This window comes from Pelecanus crispus, chromosome 1, assembly GCF_030463565.1.
Source record: "Pelecanus crispus isolate bPelCri1 chromosome 1, bPelCri1.pri, whole genome shotgun sequence".
In the NCBI taxonomy this organism is placed as follows: Eukaryota; Metazoa; Chordata; class Aves; order Pelecaniformes; family Pelecanidae; genus Pelecanus; species Pelecanus crispus.
The window spans coordinates 80337402-80363391 of record NC_134643.1 but is presented as its reverse complement, the minus strand read 5'-3'; the positions used below and the strand labels follow the sequence as shown (position 1 = coordinate 80363391).

The window sequence follows — 25990 nt, the reverse complement described above, 5'->3', positions numbered from 1 at the left end:
AAATTTTATTTATTTCATTTTTGTTAAAACACACGCATCATAAGGAATAAATGAAGCTACTGTCCAAAACTGAGATTCCCCTGCGCAGACCTGCCTTTCTCACCTGTTCTCCTTCACATCCCCTGTCCCCCAAGCTTCACTTCCATGCAAAGCCTTCCACGAGGGCTGACCTTCCACGGTCAACAAAATCCGATCCTGACAGAAAAATACAGCAGGAAGCTACACAACGTGCAGCCTCTGGTGTCAGCTTTATGTATGCAGTTAGGTACCTTTAGGTAATATTTTTCAAGGACATGTGATATTTTCTTAGCAGGTTGAAGTTGAAGTTTACCGGAGAGATTCTAAGAAGCTTCCTGGCCTGGGAGACCCTGACATTGACTGGGAAGAGAGTGTCTACTTGAACCTCATTCTGCAGAAGGTAACAGTGATGCTTATCTAATTTTCATGGGCTGTTTATGCTAGAGAGGTTTCAGGGAAGGCTTTGATCTGTCCCCTTTCCTCCCTAGATTGGGAGCTTGATTTGACCACTTATGGAGGACAGAAAGAAAACATGGTTTCAGTTTTGCCTTTCAGAGTCTAAATTAACGTAAACTGAGTTGTTTATTATTTTTCAGTAGAGTCCTAATAGCTTTCCTCAAAAAACTTTAAATATATCCAGTGAAGCTGGGCTGAATTTTATGCTCTGTAACAAAGTTTTGCAAAATTGAAGGCATTGCAAGTTTAATAGTTTTTGAGAGTGAACGAGACTGGTAGACAAGCCACATTTCGTTAGAGTTCACAATACCGGTGCAGCTAAGAGAGGGAACTGCTAAGTGGAAATGCAGTAAAAGTGTTATGTATTACACTGGGTTTGCTGCTCTTAACATCAGAACTTTAATAAAACTTTTTTTTGGTGGTAGAAACATGAAGCTAGCACAAATTATTTCTTTAATTAACTTATAGGTTATTTAGTTGTTTAGTTATTGCATGTGTTACTTTGGTGCTTAGGGAAGCTGAATGTTACTACAGTAATTTGAGATCCCTTAAAAGTTTTGTTGATTATGATCTTGGAATGAGAGACTGCTGGCTCATTGCACACATCCTGGAAAATAAATTGTTTTCATTCTCTCTCCTTCCTCCCAAAAGTCTCATTGCAGAACTTCTCTGCAGAGACCAGTCTCTGCCTTTATTTGGTACTGAATAAAACCAGAATCTGTTTGCTACAGTCAGAATTTAGACATGCTATTACAGCTGGGCATTGCTGTCCCGAGCTATCACGCTTGCTCCTTGCAAGTTTTTTCAGGTTGTTTGGCAGGCTACGTAAATGGTTTCTGACGTCTCTAATGTGTTGCTTGTGTTCATTAGTGTTTCTGGTTTTCCCTTTTCAAAGGGAGAGTATCTTTTCCATTTCTACCTTAAAGTATGCTTATGTGTGTGTTGTGCTTATTCCCCCAGCTGACCAGTAAGCTAGCATTAAACAATATTCACAGGAGTTTCTTTACCCATAGGTTGTGCACCTCAACAAGCATCTGTGCAAAAGATTTCAGTATCACTGAGTTAATAAACAAACACAGGCTTGCAAATTGTAGGAGTTTCAGTATAGTAAAGAGAATAAAGAAAACAGCAATACCAAATCGTCTTACTTTTTAGCCAGACAGCTAAAAAAAAAAAAAAAAGACAGAATGTGTTCTGCTTCATGCATATGAATGTTTTGTTTTTCTAACTCCAAACCTTTATTTCTCTATCCGGTTCCCTATTTTAGCTGGATTATGTGGTGACATGTGCTGTGTGCACACGCTCTGATGGAGGAGATATTCACATTCACAAAAAGAAATCTCAGGTGAGATTACCCTGTTATGACTGTGGATAAGAGGTTGCCATCCAGTATTACCTAGTCCTAAAAACTGTATCAAAACCAGGGCAGGGGTTCTCAGGCTGTGCTCTGACAGATGCATCCTTGTGAAGCATCTCAAGTCCTTGTCTAAGTGACATTTCCTGCCAGTCATCTAAATGTGAGATCTAAATGTCTTTTATAGCCCCTCTCAAAAAATTGTAAAGACTTGTGCATGCTTTCAAGATTTATATCTTTGCCTACTGGATTTTTGCGGGAGGGGGTTGCTGGGGGGAAGTATGCCCAACTGTTAACCAATCTGAGGGTAAACCTGAAATTGAGACTTGAGTTATGAGAAGCCTTCAGGGAAAGTCTGTAATGTAAGGCTATTAAGTGGTAGACAATTAACTGATTACCAGTTTATCTTTTTATTGGTTTATGAGATACTTGTTTCCTCCCTTAAACTGCTCGTTCCTTCCATCTCCACACCAAAGGCTTTTATTACTTGCTTGTGTGCAGCATACAGTTAATCCAGGGTTTAGCATAGTGGAGGAGACTGAATAGTAAGCATGGAGGGGATAGGAACAAGAAACCCCAGACTTCTTCACTCGGTTGCCAGCAGATCTTGCAACAACTCCTAGTTGGGAAAAATTCTTCTTTAAAAGGCTCCTGTTGCCTTTAAAAGGCTGTTTCTCCTAGGCATTTCCATTCCTTTAGTTCATTCAGCTGCTTGCATGGCCTTTCCTAAAATAAACCAATGCTCTTTAATCCTCTAATTTTGTTTTACCATTTTAAACGAATTGTTGCTTTGCTTGCAAACGAAACTAGCAACACTGATTATTGTACTTGTAATTTGCGTTAGGTGCGCAATTCCCTTCTTGTGGTGCTGTTGCCACATTACACCACTGAAGTAAGCCTTTTCTTTCTCATTGCTTTTTCAACTGTTTACTTGTCCAAATTTCACCCCCAGTTAACTTCTGCAAAATTCTTTTGAGAAAAATCTGTAAATATTACTTGCAGATTTGAAAACTGGGAAGATGAAGATGAGGGACCTGCCCTCACTGCATGTGAGCAGCATACAGAATAAGGAGGAGGTTTTCTGTTCCTCATTTCTAGAGGCTCATACTGTGGGACTGCTTATAAATTTTTCTTTGTCTCCCTTTTTGTGGGAGAAACTCAGTACACATTAAAACTTACCAGTACATACTAGTAATGTTTCAACATCATGAAGTTGCTCTATGGAGAGAGAAAAGGCAATTCTGTATACTGTGGAAAGCATATTTGCAGTTCGGCATTTCATTGTAACATACACCACTGAGGGTCTTAGTTTTCAATGAACAAAAGCCAACTTTTTTGGATCTATATTACTGCTCTGATGGTTCTTGCTATAGAAAGCGTACATTATCCTGTCAGTGTGCAGCCAGATGTTGAATAAGTAGAAGCCCTATTCAGGCACAGGACTTGCTGTGCTACTCCAGACCTATAACAAAGCTATTGTGTTTGTACCAGTAGAGTACCTAAGGCATGAAACCAGGGTAAAAAAGTCTGACGTTCCCCTAAATTATTTTGCAGACTACATTGATTCTCTGCTGGCTTGACAATAAGATCTCGACAAACTGTATTTTCCTCAGGTGTGTCTGACTGGAGATGAGTTTGTGGGGTTTTTTTTGCTTTACATTGGATAGCATGAGAACAAGGATGCCTGGAAGATGTCCCTGTTTCAGGCATTGGTGCAAGTGTCATCTCTGAGGAGTCTTGTTGCTTTCTAATGCTGTTTCTTGTCATGAAGCAACCTTTCTTTTTAGTAATCTGTATTTAAATGTGCATGTAGGCTTCATAAGTACAAATAAGGAAAACCAACCCTCTCATGAATATCTAATATCCTACCCTTAGTCATGTTGTGTGTTGAATGGTTTGTAGCAAGAGTATTACAAGCCTGACAATCTGGGCAGATTCGGAGCTTTCAACACATTCAGAGTGGGCTAAGATTTGACAGGTTTCTTTAATTCAAAGCTTGCTTTGTAAACAGAGGTGGAAGCAAAGCAAGTTACTTGGTATGAATTCTTCTCCCTCTTTACCTGCTTTTTAATCTTGTTGGAATGATAAAATCTAAAGCCTTTAGCTATTTAAACATAGGTTGTTTTGAGGAGTGAAGTGACCAACAGAGTTCAGGAACTGCTTCAGAGGGAGGAACAAGCAAGAGGAAGCACAGTGGATAGAGAAAGCAACAGAAGCAGAAGATGAGGATAAGAAATCAACTGCTTGTCCTCCTGAGGGCCATGCTTCCCATTACTGAGTGATGTTGGTCTTACTGTGGTATTAAGCAAACAATAACAATGAAATTAACTGTACAAGCAAATAGTGTTAGGTCAGCTACTCCACAGTAACTTTCTTGCTGAGTGTGCTTTTACTTTGCAGCACATTGCAGTAACTTAAAGGCAGCTCAAGGTGGTTTTCCCTGTTAATGAAAAGGAGGATACCTTAGCTGTACCATAGGATGGTGAGAGGTCAGGTACACACAGGGACATCTACTGTGGAGCAACTAGTATTTGATAACTTGCATGTGAAAACTCAAGGATTTCACAAGTGTTGTCATTATTGCAAAACAGGCTGTAGTCAGAAAACAGCTCTGCTTTGCCTGCAGGACATCCAGCATCTCTAGCGTAAGTGCAAATGTTGGCTGACTGAGCAGTGTTGGACTGTAGTGTTTTGGTATTGCTTGCCTTGTATTCAGTGTGTCCATTCCAGAGTGCATTTAACTGAGAAGATGTATTTTTTCTCCATATCTTTCTCAGCAAGTGTTTGCATCTCCTAGCAAACACCCAATGGACAGTAAAGGAGAGGAGTCAAAGATCAGCTACCCCAACATATTCTTCATGATTGACAGTTTTGAAGAGGTGAGTTCCTTATTGTAGCGGCAGTTTTGTCCTATTCTAGTCTTATGTCCTGATTACCTGTTTTCTGGTACCTTTTGAACAAATGTTGTTGGCTAATTGAGGGTTATCTTCCAGTAGTTTTTATTTTATTTGACCTTCCTTTTTAATGTTTGAAATCTGAGCTTAAACCTGGATTTTGGCATCCGTCTTTACGATGGGCTAAAGCAAGACAGGCTGATGTGAGAGCTGCTTACCTCAACACATGATTTGCAGCATGCACTGCCTGAAGTCTGTTTTTTTGAAGGCTGTGGTGGAGCATACAGCTCTCTTGCTTTCTGCCATTTACACTGAAGCTGCCTTGGGCCTAAGGAGAATCACGGGAATCTGAATATATTTGAACTTTAACAGCTGCAGTTTGCCTTGAAGTGTTTCATCTCGCATATTTGGCAGGTTTTCAGTGACATGACTGTGGGAGAAGGAGAAATGGTCTGTGTGGAGCTGGTGGTCAGTGACAAAAGCAACACCTTCCAAGGGGTGATTTTTCAGGGGTCCATCCGCTATGAAGCACTCAAGAAGGTCTATGACAACAGGGTAAGGTGCTTCTGAAAAAGTCCTTTGCAACAATGATACTCTGACCACAGTTTTTCTTTGCTGCTGAGGCTGTTACCTTTTGTCCTGTTAGATCATCTGCATCGTAGTCTGTCTTTTTTGGCTTTGAAAGTTACCTGAAAGCTAATGCTTTTGGCTCAGACAGCTGAGAGTATTCAGATCAGGATATATTACTCTGGTGTTTGCCAAAAGGAGGGAAGTTGATAAGTAGTCAAGAGTGCGACACAGGAATGGATCTGAATAGCAGTTCTGTCATTTTCTTGAAAGGTCATAGATATTTCTAGTTAATTCAGAGAAGGCATATTTTGCAGGGAGACCTTAAACGCTGATAACTACCTTGCTATATGTAAAACATGTTTTTCTTAATGTGTTTTGTGCTCATGGCTATTTTCAAAAGACCACTGTAGTTTCAATGCCACAGAAAGAAGCTTTCTTTGCTTTCCTTCAGAAACATGAAATGCCAACACTTTCACGTTCAAATTCAGTACTTAGTACTGAAGTAAAGAGAGTGCAAGAGCCAATAACCTTCTCAAACAGTTTGTTATGAAAACAGTGCTGAAAGATTTTAAAAAAACAAACAAAAAATCCCCACAATATCTACTGTGACTGTAAACTTCATTTCCCTTTGTTCCTACCCTTGTCAGGAGAGGTCCTGAATAATTTCCCATCTCCCCGTTTTAAATGTGAGTAGTTATACTCTTCCAGCAGCTTTTTGAGAGAACATGAAACTGAAATTGTTTCTCTGACCCACCATCATCTTATGGCCTCATGCAATCAGCAGGTGGGTTATTAAAATACATGGGAGAATGCCGAACCACTAAAGACAATGTAAGAAGAAAGCCCTGCAGTGGAAAGACAAGATTTGATGTGGTAAAGTTACCTCATAGCCTAGGAATGTCCTTTTTGACCACACAGCTACTTTACATTGCTTTGTTAGATGAAATAAAATTGTTAGCTCTTCAAATACTCAATTATGGCCGAAGGCAAAACTTTAAATTTGACCATTCTTTTAACAGGACAGAAGCAATCTCTCCATGCTTTTGAAGGTTACTTGATTTCAGTTGCGTTTGCATTAATTCTCAGTACGAGTTGTGTTACATGATAAGCATCTTGGCCCTTTCAGGCGATAAACTGCTGAAAGTTGTGATAAACCACTTTAAAATTATGGATAAGTCCTACGTATTTCACTTGGCAATACCTTGACTGTTTTCATATTGGTCTGTTCCTTTTTTCAGTTCTCAGTTCAGTTTTCAGTTCAGTTGTGTTAACTGGAAACCGAGCCCTTCTGTTGAGAGGGTTCACAAGCTATCAGGGTTTTGCAGTGAGCAATGCAATGCAGGTCAGTTGAGCATGGGTGCTGGTTCTTTATGCTTTGGCCTTGACAGTGTGGACACACGAATGTCCAAATTGACTTGCCACAAAGTAGTGACAGAATTGTGCAGTGCGCTTTGCTAGTTTGAAGCATCTCGTGTGTGTGTCTATTGCTTTTTGGACTTAAATGAGTGTCCCTGCACAGGCTGCGTTGAGTTGTGCAGGGACACCCGTGCCTGCTTGTGCTCTGGTGTGCCACGTTGTGTGGGTCTGGATAAAAGTCTTTTGTTTTATCTCAGTGTACCATTGGTTAACTCTGCCTTTTGGATAGCTGAAAGAATTGATTCTCTGAGCCTCTGGTTTTGTATGTACTTCCCTTTTGGACATCACTTCAGACTGTGGCTTAAAATGCTTCTTAAGAATCAAGATAATGATCATTATCCACTATGTTTTTGACTTCCATAACTGCTTTCAGAGAATGTTATTTTTTTGAAACATGGAGATGATATTACATGGTTTTCTCTCCTGTCTTGATGCATTGTAGGTGAGTGTTGCAGCTAAGATGGCTCAAAGAATGTCTTTTGGCTTTTATAAATATAACAACATGGAGTTTGTCCGAATGAAAGGGCCACAAGGGAAAGGACATGCGGAGATGGCAGTGAGTAGAGTTTCTACTGGTGACACTTCACCGTATGGGACAGAAGAAGATTCAAATCCAGACTCCCCAGTGCATGAGAGAGTAAGTAGCAGATACAAATACTGACTTAAGGTTAAGCATGAACATGTTTTGTTCCAAAGCCAGTAGACCGACTGAAGCTGGGATTAACTCACATCAGTGTTCTGAACTTGGGTTTGCTTGTGCATATTTTGAACATACTCAGTATATGCAGATGGATTTTTAGCACAGTTTCCCGTGAGCACATGCTGAATACAGAGATAACTGTATGATTCATACTTCTGCAGGAATGTTTTGTTGAAACAACACCAATGTTGATGCCAGGGAAAATGATGATTCTGCCTGTTTTCTATGAAAATTAATAGACTCCATTTCTGTACAAGATGGGATTTACCTAGAAGCGTAGAATATGTATTGTTGTGTAGGTTGCTTGCTAAACCTCACAGGAAATGGTACCGTTAGGAGATTGTGTCACTGATGAATGCTGCCAATATGAAGCCTGTATAATACTAAAGCAAAGATTACGGATCTAGATGCAGTACCTTATTTATGTATATGCTTAATTTTAATGAAAGTGCAGTAAAATACCAATAGAATCAGTCCACAGATGCTATTTGGCCATTATTCAGTCCTAAGCCTTGTTTTCCATTAGGGCATTTTACCTAGTTAATGGGGATTAAGCAACATGTCTTCAAAATACCTGCACAGATGTGTCCTGACCTGGGCTGGGAAGTTCCTGAGGGATTCTAGTCTGGTTTCCTGGGTAGCATAGCTAATCTGTGTAGTTCAAAGGTCTGCAGGACTGCTTCTAAAGGTCTCCATGCAAGCTGTGTGATTTGTGTTTGTGGCTTCCTGAAAGGTGAAATGAGCTGCCAGCACAGAGCTTGTTAACTGGATGTGCCTGCTCTCTACAATAGAGATACAGCCTGGAGAAACCAGGCCTAGAGGGTCTTCCTGATCTTTTGGCTCCAAGACTTCCAGTGTCAATTGGAAAATGACAAAATACATGTGATAGTATATTATCGTTGCTTTTTGCTAATGGTTTTAATGGTGATTTGTCTGTTTCTGGATTTCCCTCCAGGTGTGATATGAAATGGCTTCAGAATTAAAAATAGAGACAAGCACAAATTAGAGACCAAGTGCACTAAAGAGAGGATCAGTTGGGTGGCAGAATGCTTCTGGTTTTGGGTTTTGGTTGGGGTTTGTTTTGGTTTGGTTTGTTTTTTTTACATTAATGATAGAGGGATGACATAGAGTGTTAATGCAGTGTAACACCAACCTGGCTTGTCTGTCATCCTCACTCACATGTCACCTCCCTCCTTATTTGTATGGACAGATGGGAGGAATATCAGATCTCATCTCAGGAAGAGTTATGGGATTATTAAATTAACTTTGTGAAGAATGAGAGATAGAAGTTGCTCATCTCCTTTAGCAAAGTAGTTATCCATATTTTTTTTTTCATTTGAAATGAAACTATTAAAATATTACTAGCAAAAACAATACATAAGCACTGCATTTCAATTCTTTCTGAAATAGATATGGTTGACTATAATTGTGCTTTATGCAAGAAGGATGGGTGTCTCTGTAGTTTCATCCCTAACGTGTTTCACCATAGACAATTATATCCTTGTATTTGTCATCACTTAGACTAACCAAATCATCAGGGGCCTCTCAACTTGTTTTTCCCCATCCCATATTGAAATATGATATAAATATAATTGTACGTTGACTTCACTTTTGCATCAGCATCTTGGGTTAAGTAATTGCCATGTAACCCTGCTTCACAGACACCATGACGTTTCACAGTAATCCCATGTGGCAGGGAAACTACTGCCTTGTGTTTGCTAAAGAAATGAAGATGTACAATTGTAGTATGTCCAGAACAATACATTGTTAGCCTATTAAGTCTTCTGAATTTCAACGTGCAAAAATAAGATTGACATTCTTGGTGCCTAAATTATTAATCTGTATTTTGTTTCTTTATGACTATAAATCCTTGTTAAAAGTGATCAGCTGAGGAGAGAGGTTTTTCATTATTCACGTAACAGGTGAGGGTGATGATATATCAAAGTATTTTCATCTTGATGAGAATCTTGAAGCCGAGAACTGTTCAGTTGACATTCTCTGGCCACTCTGATAAAACTTACAGCTAGATACTAGTCATGATTCTGATTTTTACACGTGACTTGCCTCGTGGCACATATTTGAGACTGATTATTTCTTACTAGAAGCACAGAACTTTTTAAACAAAACTTTCTCTAGCATTTCTTCTTTTTCTCTTTCAGGTCACTTCTTTCAGCACACCGCCAACCCCAGAACGCAACAATCGCCCATCCTTTTTCTCCCCATCCCTCAAGAGAAAAGTGCCCCGAAATCGAATTGCTGAGATGAAAAAATCCCACTCAGCAAATGACAGCGAGGAGTTCTTCAGAGATGATGATGGTGGAGGTGAGAGAAGTAGTATCAGCTAAACAGACTTGTCCGGAGAGAGCACAGAGCTATGGAAAGGGATCCCAGTGCTGGATTTTCCAAAAGGTTTGCAGTGTGAAAAACCTAGCTCCACAGAAAGTCTAATGCCAGTGCCAGTCTGAAAATGGGGTTATTCACAGGCTTAGCATCTTTTTGAAGGCTGGACACCAACAAATCCTACATATGTTCAAAACTTCTCTCTCCCTTTTATAGACACATTTGAGAGAAACTTGAGCAGGAAAGATCCTCCCCCTTTCACAGATACCACATTGTCAGGTGGCACTCTTCCAGATACCACAGTGTAGTGGGGTAGAGCATGCTCTCAAGGACAAGTTCTCTGAATTCCCTGATTAGATTCAGAGTCGGTTAAAGTTGGTGAAAAGGCATTTACTTCAACTGCCTTTGGATTAGTTCTGAACTCTCTAAAAATAAAACCTAATGGGGTTTTTTTTATATATATATATAATGGTTTAATGCCTTACGGAACTGTTCCTTTGAATTCTAGTTACTCAATATTAAACAACCAACAAGATAAAAAAATTGAGTCTTGAGTCTGATTCAGAATACAGTGTATAAATCCAGTTACATCACAGTTTTATTAGGCAGGAAACTCACAAATGTTGAAGTCCAAACTGCTTTTCATATGTTTAAAAACAATTCAGTAGAAAAGCCAAAAAACCTAACTATCTGTTGGCATGCTAATAGATAAACACAAAGGTAATTTCTGGATGACAAGTTCTGTTTGTAGTAGCGAAGGTATTACCCATCAGCGGTACTGGATCAGCTTAGCTAATGAGGAATTGCACATTAAAAAACAAGCTTAAGTGATAGTATTTAATTCAAATTCTGTGCAACTTAAACTGGTTGTAACTAATTTAGGGTTCCAACAATAGAAACCTTTCCTCATCTCTTTTTCCTTAATCTGCCTAGTCAAAACATCTATTATTTCAAATTAGATGTGTTTTAGCATGTTTTGCTAGGCAAAGGGTAGGGCTTGGGTCAATTACTGCATAGTGTGGGGAGAGGTCTGCTTTCCCAGATGGAGTCCTGCTTTTGGTATCTTTCTCCTGGAGGGTGCACAGGATAGAATGGAGTTCAAAGCATTTATCCAGCAGCCTTCGTAGGTGGTGGTTGTGACTTCTCAGTATTGTTTTGCAGGGCCTGGTAAGTAATCATAATGATGAACGTTCTTCTTATTTTCATTTTCTTTTCTTTCTAATATATTTATGGAGGTGCACTAGTCCTGGTGTTCCAGACATTTTATAGCACACACATAGAATACCGAGGAGAGTGGTTTCACTTAGTTATAAATCTTTTGACCTTATTGTTCCTGGTCCTAAAAATAAATAGAGGAATATTTTACCAGCTTATACTAGGAAGTTTAATTTATTCAAAGATGAGATTTCTACAAGGAGAAGTAACTAAAATGAGATTTCTTTACAAAGTTCAGAAACCTGAGTATCCTACCAGTGTTCGCTCAGGAGCTGCAGTGGTGAAATTCTCATTTCAGAGTGGGAAAGCTAACTTCAGTTCATAGAATCATAGAATTGTTTAGGTTGGAAAAGGCCTTTAAGATCATCCAGTCCAACCATTAACCTAACATTACCAAGTCCATCACTAAACCAATTAAGGGTAGAGTAGCAATTTCATGTTTCCTGGCTTGGTGGCTGGATTATTTTTTAATGAAAGTAAAAACTAGGAATCATTAAGATTGGAAAGGACCTCCAAGATCATCAGTCCAACCATCAACCCAACACCACCATGTCCACTAAACCATGTCCCAAAGTGCCACATCTACCCATTTTTTGAACACTTCCAGGGATGGTGACTCCACCACCTCTCTGGGCAGCCTGTTCCAATGCTTGACTACCCTTTCCGTAAACAAATTTTTCCTAATATCCAACCTAAACCTCCCCTGATGCAGCTTGAGCCCATTTCCTCTCATCCTATTGCTAGCTACTTGGGAGAAGAGACCAACACCCACCTCACTACAGCCTCCTTTCAGGGAGTTGTAGAGAGCACTAAGGTCTCCCCTCAGCCTCCTCTTCTCCAGGCTAAACAACCCCAGTTCCTTCAGCTGCCCCTCATAAGGCCTGTGCTCCAGACCCTTCACCAGCTTCATTGCCCTTCTCTGGACACGCTCCAGCACCTCAATGTCTTTCTTGTATTGAGGGGCCCAAAACTGGACACAGTATTTGAGGTGCTGCCTCACCAGTGCTGAGTACAGGGGAACAATCACCTCCCTGCTCCTGCTGGCCACACTATTCCTGATCCAAGCCAGGATGCTGTTGGCCTTCTTGGCCACCTGGGCACACTGCTGGCTCATGTTCAGCCAGCTGTCAGCCAGCACCCCAGGCCCTTTTCAGCCAGGCAGCTTTCCAGCCGCTCTTCCCCAAGCCTGTAGCGTTGCATGGGGTTGTTGTGACCCAAGTGCAGGACCCGACACTTGCCCTTGTTGAACCTCAGTTGGCCTCGGCCCATCGGTCCAGCCTGTCCAGGTTCACCTAGTGATGGGGTTTTGTAGAAGCAGTTATTCTGGGGCATCTTGGCCTTGTGGGTGGAGGATAACTTGCTTGTCTAAAGATCAGCAATGTCCTTCGTCTGGCCAGTACACGAGCGCCTGCTTCACTTGCTTTTGCTGTGTGCAAGCATGACACAGCAGAAGAATTCTACTTATTCCGGCTACTGGAGTCAGGTCCTTCTGACCTGATAACCACAGTGCTGTTGGCATAGTGGTAACGTGTGGGGAGAGGGAATAGACTGCTTGGCTGTACACATTTACAGGGAAGGAGGGAAAACAAGATGCAGATTCTTTTTTTTTTTTTCTCTTTTTTCTTCCCCCCTCCCACATTGTCATGCATCTTGCTAGAGTAGCTGCCACTATGTATTTTTTCCTTTGCTAGGGCCTGTTTCTGTGGATCAGGACCTGCTTTTAAACAAACGAGTCCCAGAGCTTGGGTTGCTCTGGATCAGAATTGTTGTGTTCACTTCAACATCTGCTTTTAGCACTGTGGGACGGGGCTGAGTTTTACAGGGGAATGGTGGGAAAGTTTAGAAACACTCAAAATATATGGTATGTGCATTCCTGGCTGTGGGAGAGACCTGCAGCTGTAAAAAACACCTCTAGCCTACAGTGGATTCAGCATCCTTTTGTTTTAAAAGTTATTTGTGGACCTCTAAACTAATTATGGGAAGAATGGCACTGCTGAAGGGTCCCAGCTTTGGCTTGGAGGATGCAAGGAAATTTGCAGTAAACTGGCTTACTAACACTGACTCTCCCCCTGTCTTGTAGATGTCAGTTTTCTTCATAAGATACAATTTTTCCTTCTGTTACACTTGTGAATTTCTGCATGAGTAACTACTTAATTGTAGGGATATTCTATTATTTTGTATATGAGGGAAGGCTGGGGTAGGATTCTGCCTGTGCATTGTGGTAGCACAGTTCCCTCTCTTGGCTGGTCTGTTAGTGGGTAATGGTTTACTACTGCTGCCAGCTGCTGACATAATTAATTAATTTCAATGTAAATGGTGAATTTTGTGCTGGGCAAGATCTGAGTAATTTAAAAAAAAAAAAAAATGTAATAAGTGTCCTGCATGTGATTGCTCTCTAGACAATGAATACTAGGGTTGTTTTTTTTTTTACTTTCAGAAGCTTTCATTGGGTCTTCCAATAAAATGCAGAAAGTGCAATCACTTTAAGCTTGCTGTCTTCTACCTTTACAGATCTGCACAATGCGACAAATCTGAGGTCGCGGTCCTTATCTGGAACAGGACGGTCTCTGGTGGGCTCATGGCTGAAGCTGAACAGAACAGATGAAAACTTTCTACTCTATGCACACTTAACTTACATCACTTTGCCATTGCATCGAATTTTAACAGGTGAATTTTAATGTGTATTATGCATAAACAGGGAGTCATTGATTCAAAGACAGCCTTCTGTGTTGTGGGATTTTGCTGTTAAGATAGAGGATCAAGTATTTCTCTGTAAGGGAAGTACTGTAGCAGCAAATCAGTGTGAACAAGTGGAATAGTGTCAATCTGTTCTCTGGCTTTGGGCCAGTTTTGCTTGGTGAAGATTCAAACGAGTTGGTAGATTGTTGTAACAAACTTCCAGAGGAACACTAGTTGCTTTAATACTAGAATTCAAACTTCATCCATCTCATGAGTGTAAGACAGCTAACTCATTGTGAGCCCATCCACTGACAGCAATAGTTGTAGCAGAGACCTGTGACTGAGAGGGTTACAAAAAGGCAGCTCTAGAATTTGGAGTGACCTCCTTTGCCAATTTTGACTCTTGGATTTTGTTTCGATATAAGTTGCTTGGACTGATCAAGAGTGCCCACACTGATGCCCGTAGATCTGTCAGGTGTCCGGTATCTTTAACTAGACATAATGATGTTTGTGTGTTCTACCATGAATGATCAGAGTCCCCCATGCTGCTGGTCTAGCTATGCCAATTACTACATTGATGACAGCCAACTCTGCATTTGTTCAGCTGGGCTAGGATAGCACAGTAAGTTGGGTTTTACAACCTGCAGGCAGTGCTGAATTTTTGATTTTCATCCAGATAACTCTTGTCTGCCTACAAATACAGGTGGGCTAGAGAAAACTGCTCTTTTTGAACTCTATCCATCAGGAAGCCTGCTAGCCTTTCAAGGATACAGCTAGCAGTATGAGGGTGCCCATGGGACTCCTGCAATATGCCTGAAAATTGAGAAAGTAGCAGTGGTTAAGGACTCTCTCCTCCATCTAAATGCAGTGGCAGACATCACTAGCGTTGCTATCCATTCTTTTCATTCTTCCAAAGTGAAGCCCTGAAATGCCTTCTTATTGACCATTGTGGGCAGAAAGTTTGATCCAGCTGCACAGCAGTGTCTTAGGCAAAACTATTGGTCAACTCCAAAATCTAGACCAGAATAAAGTTATGATCCAGGGCAATGTAAAGTCCTGTCTCTAACCTTGGAAGATCCTTACAACTGTTACTTCCTCTAAGAACTTATCTTTTTCCTTCTCTTCCTATCCAGCAGATGGGATGACTTCTGAATAGGTTTGTCTGGATTGTGGGCTGTTGATCAGTGCCTGCTTTTTCTTGTCTGGGTGTAATCTCTTACACAGTGGTTATTTCCAGACTTTTCCTGAAAGGTAGCTAAGAGGAAAGGAGTTGGGAAATCTGTTGTTAAACAGGTGAATCTGCTGCTAAAAGAGATGAGAGCATAACATGGGTATTAATGTCATCAGTTCTACAATGCTAGTGTAATAGCTGTAGTCTTCTCATTTGCAGGCTGAGATCTCACAGCCTGTTGCAAAAGTACACTGGCTCTTACTCTACAGTGAAGGAAATTGTAGCTGATAGGGTAGAGGTGGAAATTATACTTAGCAAAGAGGTGTTTCTACATTTGCCCTTTCACTGTATGTAGGGATTGATTTCAATTTAGATGAAATTACGGATTCCAGTAAAAATTGATCCTCTGTAATTAAGGGTGGATTTTGACCAGTGTTTCAGCAAAATATGTAATTATTCCTTATGATAATTGTGTTGATAATCTGACAGCTAGTTAGCTGGAGTTACCAAGCTCACTCACTCTCTCACCAGAGGCATTTTGGAGTTCACAGAGGATGTATTGTTCCTGCTGGCATTTAATACTTGCTCAAGTGGGTGGCATAAATGCCTCCACGCTCAAATATTTGCTTTGAGCTTGAACATCCTTTCTGAGACTTAATTTGTTTAACGTACAATTGCAGGAGTTGGTGCATATATTGAGATGCACAGAAGCGGGACATGAAATGTCTGGGCTGTAAGGCAGAATTTTAATCTGCTTTTTTTCACTGCCCACGTTTGCTTTAGCTTGGCATATCAGATGGGGCTTGTTTCTAGTGCCTTTTTGTAATTAATGCATTTGTGCCAGTGGCAGCTTTCCAGCAAGCGGGAGCATTACACGTGGGGCAGAGTGAAGTGGGAAAGGTGCTCATCTCCCTTGGGTAGTTTAGGAAGCATGTACTAAGAAATTAAAATCCTAGTGATAGTCATCAAAGTACATTTTAAAATGCCTGCAGTTTATACATATTGATAAGACTTCCTTTACTCTGAGCCTTCTCTCCATACTAGATAGTCCCAGTTCTCTCAGCCTCTCCTCATGTCAGATGCTCCAATCCCTTAACCATCTTTGTGGCCCTTCACTGGACTCACTCCACTGTGTTTCATTCTTTACAAGTCTGGGTAGAGCCCTCTGGAGCTGTGGGTCAATTTTTACTCATGTCATCTTCTTTGTGCAGCTGTGTGCGATCACCCTCTTAATTAAGTGTGTGCTCCCTTTTCCCATGTTCTTTGTTCTGTGTGCAGCCTTGAAAAGGACATAGCAGCCCAGTTTCCAGATACTTCTACGTACTGCCATGCCAGCATGCTGGATTTACTGTCCACATTTGGAAAGATGCCCATGATTATGACAGATATTTTACAGGTTCATATTCTGTCACATTTGGACAATATGGAGCTGAGGAGCCAACAAAAGGAGTGGTTTTTGAGTGCAGAAATGTAGACTTTGGGCTGTAGAATGGATGAAACAGTTGAATTATTTGTGCCCACATCTTCAGAGTCAAAAGTCTCTTTAAGGGTCCTGGGGATGGTGCATTTCTCCCTTCAAGAAAGGGAAAACCCTTGGCATCTCCTGTAATGGCACTTTCACTTGTTTCTCTGGAAGATTATGCCACTCTGACACATGTTGCTTCATCCCACTATCAGTGATACTTAGTAGATCAGCCGTCATCTCTATGCGATGGGATACATTTGTGGCTTACCATCTCTCAACTAGGATGCAGCTGGGGAGGAATTAAATTGGACTTAATAGGCAAAGTCTCATGCTTGTTGTGTTTTAAATTCCTTCAGCGGCCTAACAGGGGGACTGTGCTGCAGTCCACAATTGCATCTCTGGTTCTTCATGCTTTCTGGTACTGTGGCTACTTTCAGGAGCCTCCTAAGTTTGCTGTACCTCTTTGTTTCTCTCCCTTGCACAGATATCCTGGAAGTGCGGCAGAAACCAATTCTGATGACATAGCAGAGAGCGGGCACTGCCTTGGAGCCTTGTTGCCAAGTGCCTAACCACAGCGGTTTTCTGTGCTAACACTACCATCTAGTGTCAGGAACATAAACCTCCGCAGGAAAAAGGGAAGTCCAAGAATACCAGCCGATCAAAAGTGCCTCTTTCTTCCTTCCTCTGCTGTCATACACCGTATGCACACTTGCAGTACATCGCTTGAGTGTTTCTGACTGGAAGAGGACTTTCAGCAAGATAAAACGAGAAGGGGCTGTGTTTAAAACAAGTCAACGCTTTATGGACAGTTTGTTACTGTGTTTACTTTATAACTAAGAAACCAACAATATGTACAAAATGTGTTAAACTTTATATTCTTTGAGAGTAACAACCTGAGAATTTCATAATGATGTACTAATGAACGTCGTTCCATAGACTCTCGCCCGTACACTTACCTTGTCGGTTTGGCTTAATGTGTGTGTGAGCGCGTGTGCGTGCGTGTGTGTGGGGATTGAAAGGATGAGAGAATAATTTCCTACTGAGGGAGGAAAAGGAAAAAGATGCTACAAAGATACATTGCCATTTCGGTATGTGCAGCGGGTCAGGTCAGAGCTTAAAAGAGGCTGAAAAAATTCCTATTTGTTCGTGTGTCAGTGTTAGGACAGGTGAACTCTGCTGACAGATTTCCGTATCTACCAAAGAACAGCAACATTTTTATCCTCAAGAACTGGCTAAGAAAATGAGCCAGTGAAAAGAAGGCTAAAATGTGCTGCTATAGTAAAGCTGAGGTTCATATCCAGTACTAATGCTGCTTATCTCTCTCTGTTAGCTGAGTCGATACAAGTTTGAGTCTGAAGTGGGAAAAATAGGAGGCCGTAATCAGACTCTAAAACCTAAAAACCTACCAATAACCAACATCCTCCTGCATGCACTGCACTTCAGAGTACGTAGGGGTAGCATTTGTAGCCAAGGAGGGCATGAGAGCTGACTAATGGTCAGGCAGCTTGCCTGGATTCTTCATCTCCTGGTGGTGTTTTGCTGTACTGTTACATGCCAAATCATGGAAAGTTTTCTTGAAAGTCAAAAGATTGAAATGTAATTCTGCTCTGAAAAGTGACTAAAAATTGCATAGTAGGTCGTCTGAAAATTGTGTGTCAGGAGCTCTCAGGAAAAAAGCCTTATGTTTACAGGTAAAATGCAGCTTTCTCTAAATAGCAAAACTCTGCTGTCCTTGACATTTGAAAGCTACATGATTGAATACTGAGACTACTGCAGTCTGATTCACTGTCTTGATATGGGAGCCGGTCAATACTTCAGTTTATTTATGACTGCATAACTGGCACAGCAATGGGTGGAGTAGCATGTCGCTTAGAGCATGTGAGACTCCAATACACACACAGAGGGAGCGCGAAGATGTCATTTTTGTCACTTTTCAGACTCTGAGCACCTAAGCTTAACGCTGTTGCCAGTTACCAAATGGCATGCGCTCTGAGCCTGGACCTTTGTCTCCCTCGTACCCAGCCTTTCCCAAAGTGCTTTGTTAATCTCTCTCAAGAGCATCTGATGACTTAACCTCTAAATAGGACTTTCTGCTTTTTTCCTCAGGCCAGGTTCCATGGGAATAGCTCCACTTCAGCATAAAGGTAGACTAACTTTATCATTCAGCCCAAGATGGTGAATCCAGCATGGTAAGGAGGTCTTTTTTCATTTGAGGCTAGGCCTGGAAGCAATCAGCTTAGTGCAGAGTGATGGCATTTCTAACACCGGCAGCATGAGTGCATGACAGGGACGGCTGACCGGTTTTTCGTTCGCTCCGAATGTGTTGCAACAGCATTAGAAAAACATTCACTTTGTCATTACCAGCACAGCCACTTTTCACATTGCAGCCTTTGAGCTTTGCTCTGTGGGAGCGTGCGGCTGTGCCTGTGTGTGTGTGTGTGTGTGTGTGAGGGTGTTCACACGGTCTAACCTGAGGCATGTAACTTGGGTGCCTAGGCTTTCCTCCTGAGCCGGGGGAAGAGGCGGAGTCCTAAATCAGCAGCTGAAGTGCCCTCTCAAGGAACTTGCTAGGCAGCCTGGGTGCTTACCTGAGATCCCTAGGTAGCGTGCCTAATGTCAGTCAGTACAAATATTCTTCCTGTGCCCATGCAGAGAATGAAACCAGCTAGAAGACTGGTCCTATGCTGAAGCCTCTCAAGATGCTCCTTATTCTGCCCTTTCATACTGCTGGGCTGTGGGCAAATCAGTGCTTGGTTTTCCTTTAAATATTCATTGGGGGAGGGAAGGGAGAGAGGGTTAATATTTGTACTACTAGTGACAATTGATACCTTTCAGTCAAACAGCCAGAGGAATAACACACGTGAAAAGGAAATGTATCCAGATTGGAAGACGAGTGGTAGGTGCCTGAATACTTCTCAGTTGACAGTAATTTGTAATGCTTTCTCGGTATCGTGTGTTACGTTTAGGTAGCTTAATTTCATGTGATCTGAAAGGCTGAGCAAATCTTGCTGCATAAGATTTCAGAGCAACTGAAGAATGATTCTAAACTAGTACATTAGTATAAAGGCAACGTTACAGAAAGTACAGTTCAAACCCACATCTATTATGCAGGAGGTATCGTCTGCTTTGTTAGATGTGTGTGGGTGGATTTTGATGTCTAGTTTTTGAAGGGCTGCAATGTAAACGTCCTAAAAAAGTCAATTTATTTCTTGTATCTTGCTAGTGGATATGCTGTAAGTACATTGAAGACTCACCTTTTTTAGCAGAAAAGGGCTACACATATGCCCGGATGGACATCCATAGAAAACAGAGGTTACAAAGTCTACTGAATGTCAATAGTGCTTTTTGGAAACAAGTAGATGTGCCAGATTCTCAGTTATTCCTTCTCTAAACTTAGACTGCTTATGTCCCTCGTTCCCACTTTCTGTTATCAAGTGGGGGAAATGAAATTCTGCATTTTGTTCTGCTTTTAAATAAACCCTGAAAATTATAATTTATTGTCATCTTATAGACAGATTGACAGGGAAGATGATAGAAGTTTTGCTTGGGTCGAGATGGCACAGCTGGGCCCTTAGCATGCTATTGCACTATACCAAAAAAGAAAAGGGAATGTTAATAGGAACCTCCCACCTTTTTAATTTGGAGGGGTTTTTAATTCTGTAGCTCCTAAGCTGTAAACCATTTTGAGCCTCTGTTGGCCATTTAAATAACTGCTGAGGAATGAATTGGAGTGTTCTGCATGCTATAATGGTTGTATGGCTGTCGATGTCTTAACTGTTGGAGCACAGTGGTTTTCATTAGTTATCTTGATGCTTGAGAAAGCAGCACAGTTAAGAAATTCGGGAAGCTTTGCAAAACAGCTTCATTTACAGAATCCCACCATACCTCATTACTCCGTTAACTTCTTTCATCCTTCTGCCCGTTCACTCCCTCTGGAGATCGGGGCTTACCACTTGAATTGTCCATAGATGGTGTCTATTGGTAGATGTCAAACGCAAGGATGTAAATCTTTTCACCCTTATCAGGTTTTTCCACTGCTATCAATTTAACAAGTAAAAAGCCTTTGTTTTTTAAGAAAGCTCTTAAATCAGTTATTTTGTATTAGCAGATTATTGTTCTGCCTTAGAATCCACTGCATATGTGAAAACACATTTTCTTACTGCCCGCCAGCACAGGGTGGGTTCCAAGTCTCCTTGTGAAAGACGAAGCCATTTTTAGAAATGCCACAGATCTTTCAGCTGTCTTGGCTAATCCAGTTTGTGTGGGTTCATGTTCCTTCTCTTTTTATTTTCCCGGTCTTCATTGTTTACAAGGCTTGAGCATGCTGGGCTCTGGATCGCTGTTACTCAGTTTTCCATTTCTGGGCACAGTGTGCTTTCCTGAAAAGAGAATTGTTTGCACAGGTGACTTTTCACAGTAAAATGGTTTTCCCAAAGTATATTCTTACACCAAGTTCTAACTTAAACAGTGAAGTCCTTGGCTCTACAGAGAGATTTTTTCTGACAGACCCTCATGTAGGGAGTCCCATCTGGTCACTGAGGTTCTATATGTCTGTGAAGTCCACATAAATAGTCTATACTTCTAGACTATTGACCTCCTTCTTGCCAATCATTAATTTTTCCCTTTCCAGATGATTGCTTGTCCTGTATCTTGTAGTCTGAAGCTTCCCCTTATTAAAGATAGATATAAGATGAAATCTTCAAAAGTGCCTAAGCCCTGTTGTTATCCAGTGGGGTTTAAGAACAAATTTTTATTTAGGAAATTAATAAAGTAGTCTTCAACTCTATCTGTGTTGTGTGTAGCAGCATCAAGAAATGACAAGTTTATAGTTCTCGCAAGAACTGGCCATCTCCTACGGACTCGTCCTTCGTGGTTGAAAGACTCTCATGGTCTCCTAAGGTTGTGGCTGAAAGCTCTGGAAAATGGTTTTCTTGTGATAACAGCAGTCAGATATCTGCGAATGCCTTATCTTGTTTTGTGAGGTATGACTGAAAGTATGTGGCGCTGGTGTGTAGAAATTCTGTGTCAAAAATAGGTGCGGTAGAATCGAGTTAAAGGCATTGTGAAATAAGTAGCTTTTACACCAAACCTTAAACAAAAGAGTATTTTACACCAGAATGTAGCTGTTTGGATGCTTGGTCAAGATAATACAAGGCTGCAAGCAGGTTACAATGTTGAACGTTCTCTGTGTAAATATATAAATATTCTCAGCCTAATTTTATCAGACTAACACATGTTGCATGGTTTGGGTTTTTTTTGCCTCATTGATCATCAGTGTTGATTAAAAGATGATGGGTTGAAAATCATGCTGGCGCTGTACTGAGCCCTTTGAACAAAGAGCAAGGAGAACCTTTGTGCACCAAAAATGGAGTTGACTTTACGTATGGCAGCAGTGCAGAAAGTGTTGGACCCTGCAGCCAATAAACAGACCTCTTAAACGACCACGAATTTTGTTAATAGTGTTTTCTCTCTACTGTGCCTCGTGGTGTTGGAGTTTGAATGTATTCCTTACTGGTGGCAAGTGTAAATGGTGGAATAATGCTCTGTGGCGTTCATGGTAAGCATTGCCAAATAGACAGTCATGAGGCAAACTAGCCTCTTTACTCTTTGTTCTTATTTCACTTTGAGCAAAGCCCAACTTCTGACTCTGCTTGCTGAATCTTTCAGTGATCAGCCTCTGACAACTTGACATTGTATAAGGGAGAAGAATGTAAAAGTCAGTGTACTCCTGAATTTGTTTAAAAAGGCTTTTTGTTTTTTCCTTTAGACGCTAGCATTAAAAAACAAAAACAAAAAAAACCCCAGCCCTTCTAAACTGATCTGTGTTTTGTTTTAAACTTAATTATGTAGTCATTAACATTTAGCTTTGTGCAGTGTATAATATTGAGAGACTGATGACTGTAATGATTTCTTCCTGATAAATTTGGGAGAAACTTCAATATGGGTTTGTGCAATGTTGTAAAAATGAAATTGCCCTTTAGCTCTTAACTGCTTATACTGCCTTAAATTGTGCATACCAACATTGAATTGGTTTTGGTTTTAAGACCTGCAAGGCACTGCATCCTGCCTCTCCACCTGATTTTTGTGACTAACATTTCACAGTAGGCTTATTTCAGGGATTTTTTTGTCTAAATTAGTGAAAATGAAACACTCATCAAACAATGTTACCAGCTATAGATAGGGGATGACTTGCTGACGATTCCATTTCAAAGAAACCCAGGCCAGAACTGTTTTACGAACTCATGTGTGGTGTAACAACATCTCTGCTAAGCCATGCATGATAGATTGGAGCTGTGTGGTATGTTAGGCAAAATTTAAAAAAAAAAAAAAAAAGCTTAGGAAGGAGAACAGGGTGGTTTAGTTCTTTATATGGCTATTTGAGCAGATTGTTGGCAGCATGTTCTGTGCATGCACATGCAACTGGATGGGAATCTTAACTGGTTGGGAAATACTAAAATACGGCTTAGAAACCAAACAGTGTGATTTTCCTTGAATGCTTTAAATTGAAAGCTTTTGAAAGCAGCCATAGTGGAGAAAGCATTATTTAAAACAGTACAAAAGGCAAAGAGCAGCAGAAGCTTGCAAATCATGGTCATAAACCTCACCTGTTCAGTTAATCTTTCAACATGAGTTAGTGACAGGAAAAGGTGTGCTGCTTTTGGTTTTGTTTTTTAATCCGAATGCTGGTGGGACAGAAGACTGCCACATACATCTTTGAAAAGCTTTCACAACTTTAATGAATTAATTTCATGAATATGCTAAAAGAAAAATACTGTTTTAACAGTGTGGCAGTATGTCTTGTTCAATAGAGTCCCTGCTTTGGGGAGCCAATTTCACTCATGTCCTTTTGTCCTGGAGTCTTTTGTGTCTTGCCTGTCCTCACCTGGAGGGATGCTCCCAAGAAATATCATAATATTGCTTTGCACACAAGTTTATTATCAAGGTCTGATTTTACAAAGTAAAATCACACTTTGGAGATTGAAGAAAAAACACGTGTCTTTGCTAGCAGGTAGTTACTTTTGTACTCCCATCAGAAATGCTGTTCCTGAAACAGTAATTAAAAGTTTGCAAAAAGCAAAGGAGCAAAGTGCAGGAGGACTGTGGGTCTGATTTTCTATTAACAGTGTAGATGGGAATCTGGGAGTAGCAGATGCTACTCAGTAAAGAAAACATACTTAAGATACATCAAGGAAAATATGAGTTAATTCAAGTTCTGTCCCCAGCTTGGTTCCTCACAGGGGTAAGGATGGGATCAAGTGATCTCATCATGGGAAATAAGTCATTTATGATTGGTTAACCCAGAAAACTCTTCCCCAAGTCAAACTAGTTGGCTTTTCCTAGTAGGGTTAGTGTTGATTGAGATGGCAGTGTGAAAAACAAGGTAGACGATCCATTTTCTTGTTCAGACAAGACAGAAGTATTTGTGTGCACAAATTGGATTCACTTCTGTGTGAGGAGCGTGGACTTCTTCCCTCTGCTGCACTTCCACTGCAGAAGATAAAATTGGACAACCACATAGCTGTCACTGTACCTGCATACAATGTATACCCTACGGCACCTACACAAAAAGAATGATCTTTCAGCAAAACATCCTTGTTGGAGCATTGGATGGATGAGGGGTAGGAGAGGGTGAGGAGGCATCCTATTAAACAGAGCAGACTGGGGTGGCTGCTGCCTGTGGAGGTGTGAGCACACTGCTGAAGATGCTGAACTTCAGGCAGTAACATAAATTTGTGAATAATAAGTATGCAAGTAGTTAACTCGCACAGTTCTGAATTCACTTCAGAGCAATTAGTTGAATGAAGATGGGAATAAACAGTTTTAAAACCCTATTGAAATGAATGGAGCTGGCTGATAATTTTCAAAAAGACCAAGTCACCCTGCACAGATCAGTGGAGACCACCTACATTGAAAAAAAGCTTTGTCTCGAAGTGTTGGTTCCAGCTGCTTTAATGTTTTCCCTGTTACCTGTTTATGCCAACATTCAGTTGATTCTGGTGATTCATAACTTAGTATTTCACAATATGTGGTTACTCAACCCATGCTCTTCCACCTCCCATCTTCCCCTCTGGCATAAAAGGGTGTTCATGTTTATGGTTCTGCTTTTCCTGCTGGAGCAATATTGCTGGGGAAATCCAGCAAAAGCAATTTACAGACTCATCTCATACTCAACCTTTAATTCAGATGCAACGACTGTGTTCATCAAAACCCTATGTCACTTAGAAATAGAGAATGCTTTAAGCCTGCACCAAGTGTGGAGGCATTCCTTTGCTCCTGAAGGACAGGAAGGCTGGCAGAACCCACTCGTCCATTGCTGCTCATTGGTGCCAGTGTCAGACTAGTTTTTGCTTTGAAAATGAGAGTGATAGATGTAGCGTCAAGGAGCAAGAAGAGTTGTTATTCAAGTTTCCTTCTCAGCAAGAATTCTGAATTGCGTGTTTCCTGGTAAGTACCTCCATGGTTAACCTGCCCAGCACATAAGGAGAAGATCGGCATAGGCGATTGTTCACAGTAGTCATTTCTGACTTCATTGCAAAGGTAAGGAAATGCTTATTTCATCAAATGCCAAAGTAATTAAATTTGATATATGATCTACCATTTTCAGTGTTAGGAATTTGCTTTTCACAATGGAGAAACCATCTGCAAGTTTCCCCTAGAACTGCAGTCAACAGAATTACCATTTGCAGGTAAGAAGTATGCCCTGAGCGCTCACCAGTCCAGGTAGGGCTCCAAAACGAGCATTGACCATAATTTAGACAGAAAGTTTTGTACTGTATTATGTCATCTGTGATATAAAGTAGTAAACCAAAGTCAGAGACTTTTTACTCAGAGGTACTGCCTGACCAGGCAAATTCTATTTGCATCTTTGAAGCCTCTGCAGGCTTCTAGAGGTGATCCATTTCTGTGGTACCTCTCAGTAAAGGTTACGATGTTCCTAATAGTAATACCCACTAAACTGATGATTATGAATATTTATTTTCATTATAATACTTATTCAGGATGCTCAGATGCAAATAAGAATTTCTAAATGTGTATGGATGCCTTAAAAAAAAAAAAAAAAAAAAATTGAGCAGTGTACTACCCTAACAGAAACTTGGATAAGTGTATTGATGACTACTTCAAACAATGTACATTCTTCTCCTACCTCTTTACTCATCTTGTGTAGCCTTTGATTCTTGTGTGCCGCTCCTCCTGTATTTCATGCAGGTCCGTCAGTTATGGGTGCTCACAGAGTCACAGACTGTAACTTGTGTGGTAGTGCAGAGGTTTGTAATCCAGTTGTCATCTACTGAATATCCAAAGTAGTTTGTTGCTGTTCTCCCCCTCAGCTTTAGTTGTCTGTCTTACGACCTTTCTATGAAAGCAAGTATTTTACCAAAGCAAGCTTCGAGTCTGGACTCACCCACAGCTTCAAATGTCGTGTCATATGTAAGGCTATGTTACTCAAAATTACTTGGCTGGCTGTTGCTCTTCGTCTGGCTTTCAGTTTTGTCTTTAGCAGGAGATTGATTACAGCAGGTAACCTGTCTACCTGTCTGTCAATGCATCGTTTGGATCACGGTTAAAGTTCACTTGTCATCTTCACTTTTTCTAGCCGATGACATGTACGTAGCCTTTACCTTACACTCAATGTGCTTTTTAGATCAATCAGTTCTGACTTCTGTATGACTTGGTTGCTGTAACTAGTCTGCTGTGAGGGGCATTTTCCTGC

General features: G+C 40.8%; 1 protein-coding gene across 1 annotated transcript in view; it reads left to right on the top strand.

Annotated features, from left to right (window-relative positions):
- Positions 1-21927, top strand: part of KIAA0930 (KIAA0930 ortholog) — an 82577-nt gene extending 60650 nt beyond the window's left edge. The window contains exons 3-10 of the mRNA XM_075720584.1: positions 311-418; positions 1742-1819; positions 4606-4707; positions 5137-5277; positions 7151-7345; positions 9568-9730; positions 13475-13630; positions 16763-21927. Coding sequence (XP_075576699.1) covers positions 311-418; positions 1742-1819; positions 4606-4707; positions 5137-5277; positions 7151-7345; positions 9568-9730; positions 13475-13630; positions 16763-16803 — 984 coding nt within the window. The 3' untranslated portion in view covers positions 16804-21927. The remainder of the gene's footprint in view (positions 1-310; positions 419-1741; positions 1820-4605; positions 4708-5136; positions 5278-7150; positions 7346-9567; positions 9731-13474; positions 13631-16762) is intronic.
- Positions 21928-25990: the final 4063 nt, after the last annotated feature.